This window comes from Glandiceps talaboti, chromosome 11 (genome assembly GCF_964340395.1).
Source record: "Glandiceps talaboti chromosome 11, keGlaTala1.1, whole genome shotgun sequence".
Taxonomy (NCBI): Eukaryota; Metazoa; Hemichordata; class Enteropneusta; family Spengelidae; genus Glandiceps; species Glandiceps talaboti.
In genome coordinates this window covers 22,751,416-22,757,415 of record NC_135559.1, presented here as the reverse complement: position 1 = coordinate 22,757,415, position 6,000 = coordinate 22,751,416, and the positions used below count along the sequence as shown (strand labels likewise).

General features: G+C 30.6%; 1 protein-coding gene across 1 annotated transcript in view; it reads right to left on the bottom strand.

Moving 5' to 3' along the window:
- Nucleotides 1-6,000, bottom strand: part of LOC144441976 (guanine nucleotide exchange factor DBS-like) — a 55,774-nt gene continuing 49,774 nt past the window's right edge. Inside the window, exon 23 of the mRNA XM_078131246.1 lies at nucleotides 1-339. Within this exon, the coding sequence (XP_077987372.1) occupies nucleotides 58-339 (282 nt within the window). The 3' untranslated portion in view covers nucleotides 1-57. The remainder of the gene's footprint in view (nucleotides 340-6,000) is intronic.

Genomic DNA, 6,000 nt, shown 5'->3' with positions numbered 1-6,000 from the left:
TGAAGTATAGTCAAAGTTCTCCTAATACTTGACTTTGACCTTTGACCTAGACTCTATTTATAAATTGATCGTAATTCCACTACCACTGCTTTGACTTGCCATAGATGTACTAGATCTTGATGCTCTCTTAGCTAATGATTCTAAATAGCTGGCAGGAACCCAGCCTTGTTGATTTGATGGGGAATGCCTCACAAACCACCAGCCATCATTACCAACTTTCAAAACTCGGACAGTGTCGCCTTCTTTGACGGACAGCTCAGTATCTTCAATTTTGTTATATTCTGATAGCACTATGTATTGGTTCATTGCAATTGTCTGTAAAAAGCAATGTGGAGAGATCTAAGTTTAATGTAAGTACAATGTAGAGAGATCTAAGTTTAATGTAAGTACAATGTAGAGAGATCTAAGTTTAATGTAAGTACAATGTAGAGAGAGATCTAAGTTTAATGTAAGTACAATGTAGAGAGAGATCTAAGTTTAATGTAAGTACAATGTAGTGAGAGATCTAAGTTTAATGTAAGTACAATGTAGAGAGAGATGTAAGTTTAATGTGAGTACAATGTAGAGAGAGATCTAAGTTTAATGTAAGTACAATGTAGAGCGAGATCTAAGTTTAATGTAAGTACAATGCAGAGAGAGAGATCTAAGTTTAATGTAAGTACAATGTAGAGAGAGATGTAAGTTTAATGTAAGTACAATGTAGAGCGAGATCTAAGTTTAATGTAAGTACAATGTAGTGAGAGATCTAAGTTTAATGTAAGTACAATGTAGAGAGAGATCTAAGTTTAATGTAAGTACAATGTAGTGAGAGATCTAAGTTTAATGTAAGTACAATGTAGAGAGAGATGTAAGTTTAATGTGAGTACAATGTAGAGAGAGATCTAAGTTTAATGTAAGTACAATGTAGAGAGAGATCTCAGTTTAATGTAAGTACAATGTAGTGAGAGATCTAAGTTTAATGTAAGTACAATGTAGAGCGAGATCTAAGTTTAATGTAAGTACAATGTAGAGAGAGATAGAAGTTTAATGTAAGTACAATGTAGAGAGAGATCTAAGTTTAATGTAAGTACAATGTAGAGAGATCTAAGTTTAATGTAAGTACAATGTAGAGAGAGATCTAAGTTTAATGTAAGTACAATGTAGTGAGAGATCTAAGTTTAATGTAAGTACAATGTAGAGAGATCTAAGTTTAATGTAAGTACAATGCAGAGAGAGATCTAAGTTTAATGTAAGTACAATGTAGAGAGAGATCTAAGTTTAATGTAAGTACAATGTAGAGAGAGATCTCAGTTTAATGTAAGTACAATATAGAGAGAGATCTCAGTTTAATGTAAGTACAATGTAGTGAAAGATCTAAGTTTAATGTAAGTACAATGTAGAGAGATGTAAGTTTAATGTAAGTACAATGTAGAGAGAGATCGAAGTTTAATGTAAGTACAATGTAGAGAGAGATCGAAGTTTAATGTAAGTACAATGTAGAGAGATCTAAGTTTAATGTAAGTACAATGTAGAGAGAGATCTAAGTTTAATGTAAGTACAATGTAGTGAGAGATCTAAGTTTAATGTAAGTACAATGTAGAGCGAGATCTAAGTTTAATGTAAGTACAATGCAGAGAGAGATCTAAGTTTAATGTAAGTACAATGTAGAGAGAGATCTAAGTTTAATGTAAGTACAATGTAGTGAGAGATCTAAGTTTAATGTAAGTACAATGTAGAGAGAGATGTAAGTTTAATGTGAGTACAATGTACAGAGAGATCTCAGTTTAATGTAAGTACAATGTAGTGAGAGATCTAAGTTTAATGTAAGTACAATGTAGAGCGAGATCTAAGTTTAATGTAAGTACAATGCAGAGAGAGAGATCTAAGTTTAATGTAAGTACAATGTAGAGAGAGATGTAAGTTTAATGTAAGTACAATGTAGAGAGATGTAAGTTTAATGTAAGTACAATGTAGAGAGAGATAGAAGTTTAATGTAAGTACAATGTAGAGAGAGATCTAAGTTTAATGTAAGTACAATGTAGAGAGATCTAAGTTTAATGTAAGTACAATGTAGAGAGAGATCTAAGTTTAATGTAAGTACAATGTAGTGAGAGATCTAAGTTTAATGTAAGTACAATGTAGAGAGATCTAAGTTTAATGTAAGTACAATGCAGAGAGAGATCTAAGTTTAATGTAAGTACACTGTAGTGAGAGATCTAAGTTTAATGTAAGTACAATGTAGAGAGATCTAAGTTTAATGTAAGTACAATGCAGAGAGAGATCTAAGTTTAATGTAAGTACAATGTAGTGAGAGATCTAAGTTTAATGTAAGTACAATGTAGAGAGATCTAAGTTTAATGTAAGTACAATGTAGAGAGAGATCTAAGTTTAATGTAAGTACAATGTAGTGAGAGATCTAAGTTTAATGTAAGTACAATGTAGAGAGAGATCTCAGTTTAATGTAAGTACAATGCAGAGAGAGATCTAAGTTTAATGTAAGTACAATGTAGAGAGAGATCTAAGTTTAATGTAAGTACAATGTAGAGAGAGATCTCAGTTTAATGTAAGTACAATGTAGAGAGAGATCTCAGTTTAATGTAAGTACAATGTAGTGAGAGATCTAAGTTTAATGTAAGTACAATGTAGAGAGATGTAAGTTTAATGTAAGTACAATGTAGAGAGAGATCAAAGTTTAATGTAAGTACAATGTAGAGAGAGATCGAAGTTTAATGTAAGTACAATGTAGAGAGATCTAAGTTTAATGTAAGTACAATGTAGAGAGAGATCTAAGTTTAATGTAAGTACAATGTAGTGAGAGATCTAAGTTTAATGTAAGTACAATGTAGAGAGATCTAAGTTTAATGTAAGTACAATGCAGAGAGAGATCTAAGTTTAATGTAAGTACAATGTAGAGAGAGATCTAAGTTTAATGTAAGTACAATGTAGTGAGAGATCTAAGTTTAATGTAAGTACAATGTAGAGAGAGATGTAAGTTTAATGTGAGTACAATGTACAGAGAGATCTCAGTTTAATGTAAGTACAATGTAGTGAGAGATCTAAGTTTAATGTAAGTACAATGTAGAGCGAGATCTAAGTTTAATGTAAGTACAATGCAGAGAGAGAGATCTAAGTTTAATGTAAGTACAATGTAGAGAGAGATGTAAGTTTAATGTAAGTACAATGTAGAGAGATGTAAGTTTAATGTAAGTACAATGTAGAGAGAGATAGAAGTTTAATGTAAGTACAATGTAGAGAGAGATCTAAGTTTAATGTAAGTACAATGTAGAGAGATCTAAGTTTAATGTAAGTACAATATAGAGAGAGATCTAAGTTTAATATAGTACAATGTAGTGAGAGATCTAAGTTTAATGTAAGTACAATGTAGAGAGATCTAAGTTTAATGTAAGTACAATGCAGAGAGAGATCTAAGTTTAATGTAAGTACAATGTAGAGAGAGATCTAAGTTTAATGTAAGTACAATGTAGAGAGAGATCTAAGTTTAATGTAAGTACAATGTAGAGAGAGATCTCAGTTTACTGTAAGTACAATGTAGTGAGAGATCTAAGTTTAATGTAAGTACAATGTAGAGAGATGTAAGTTTAATGTAAGTACAATGTAGAGAGAGATCTAAGTTTAATGTAAGTACAATGTAGAGAGAGATCTAAGTTTAATGTAAGTACAATGTAGAGAGATCTAAGTTTAATGTAAGTACAATGTAGAGAGAGATCTAAGTTTAATGTAAGTACAATGTAGTGAGAGATCTAAGTTTAATGTAAGTGCAATGTAGAGAGAGATCTCAGTTTAATGTAAGTACAATGTAGTGAGAGATCTAAGTTTAATGTAAGTACAATGTAGTGATAGATCTAAGTTTAATGTAAGTACAATGCAGAGAGATCTAAGTTTAATGTAAGTACAATGTAGAGAGAGATGTAAGTTTAATGTGAGTACAATGTAGAGAGAGATCTCAGTTTAATGTAAGTACAATGTAGTGAGAGATGTAAGTTTAATGTAAGTACAATGTAGAGAGATCTAAGTTTAATGTAAGTACAATGTAGAGAGAGAGATCTAAGTTTAATGTAAGTACAATGTAGAGAGAGATCAAAGTTTAATGTAAGTACAATGTAGTGATAGATCTAAGTTTAATGTAAGTACAATGTAGAGAGAGATCTAAGTTTAATGTAAGTACAATGCAGAGAGATCTAAGTTTAATGTAAGTACAATGTAGAGAGAGATGTAAGTTTAATGTGAGTACAATGTAGAGAGAGATCTGTTTAATGTAGTACAATGTAGTGAGAGATCTAAGTTTAATGTAAGTACAATGTAGAGAGATCTCAGTTTAATGTAAGTACAATGTAGAGAGAGAGATCTAAGTTTAATGTAAGTACAATGTAGAGAGAGATCTAAGATTAATGTAAGTAGTGTAGAGAGAGATCTAAGTTTAATGTAAATACAATGTAGAGAGAGATCTAAGTTTAATGTAAGTACAATGTAGAGAGATCTAAGTTTAATGTAAATACAATGCAGAGAGAGAGATCTAAGTTTAATGTAAGTACAATGTATAGAGAGATCGATCTAAGTTTAATGTAAATACAATGCAGAGAGAGAGAGATCTAAGTTTAATGTAAGTACAATGTAGAGAGAGATCTAAGTTTAATGTAAATACAATGTAGAGAGAGATCGATCTAAGTTTAATGTAAATACAATGCAGAGAGAGATCTAAGTTTAATGTAAGTACAATGTAGAGAGAGATCTAAGTTTAATGTAAGTACAATGTAGAGAGAGATCTAAGTTTAATGTAAGTACAATGTAGAGAGAGATCTAAGTTTAATGTAAGTACAATGTAGAGAGATCTAAGTTTAATGTAAGTACAATGTAGAGAGATCTAAGTTTAATGTAAGTACAATGTAGAGAGAGATCTAAGTTTAATGTAAGTACAATGTAGAGAGATCTAAGTTTAATGTAAGTACAATGTAGAGAGATCTAAGTTTAATGTAAGTACAATGTAGAGAGAGATCTAAGTTTAATGTAAGTACAATGTAGAGAGATCTAAGTTTAATGTAAGTACAATGTAGTGAGAGATCTAAGTTTAATGTAAGTACAATGTAGAGAGAGATCTAAGTTTAATGTAAATACAATGCAGAGAGAGATCTAAGTTTAATGTAAGTACAATGTAGAGAGATCTAAGTTTAATGTAAGTACAATGTAGAGAGAGAGATCTCAGTTTAATGTAAGTACAATGTAGAGAGAGATCGATCTAAGTTTAATGTAAATACAATGTAGAGAGAGAGATCTCAGTTTAATGTAAGTACAATGTAGAGAGAGATCTAAGTTTAATGTAAGTACAATGTAGAGAGAGATCTAAGTTTAATGTAAGTACAATGTAGAGAGAGAGATGTAAGTTTAATGTAAATACAATGTAGAGAGAGATCGATCTAAGTTTAATGTAAGTACAATGTAGAGAGAGAGATCTCAGTTTAATGTAAGTACAATGTAGAGAGAGAGATCTCAGTTTAATGTAAGTACAATGTAGAGAGATCTAAGTTTAATGTAAGTACAATGTAGAGAGAGATCTAAGTTTAATGTAAGTACAATGTAGAGAGATCTAAGTTTAATGTAAGTACAATGTAGAGAGAGATCTAAGTTTAATGTAAGTACAATGTATGAAATCAATGTTAGGTTTACATCATAATGCTCCTCGTATCATTCTGCAGACTACAAATTCTCACCTACCGGCTTGGAATTGTAGTAGTCCATGGAAGAATACTGGGAGCAGCATGATATAAAAATAACATTGATTTTGTGGGGTTATATAAAAATATGCTATGATATGATATATGACATGATATTATATAATTATGATACATGACATAATCATAGGCTTTGATATATGATGTGATATATATGATGACAGCCTGATGTATAAATTTATATACCAACAACTTACACTACTTGCTGTATATTCAAGTACAACTGAAACCACGTCACCGGGAACAGAATATCTTCTAAACTCATTTGTATCTA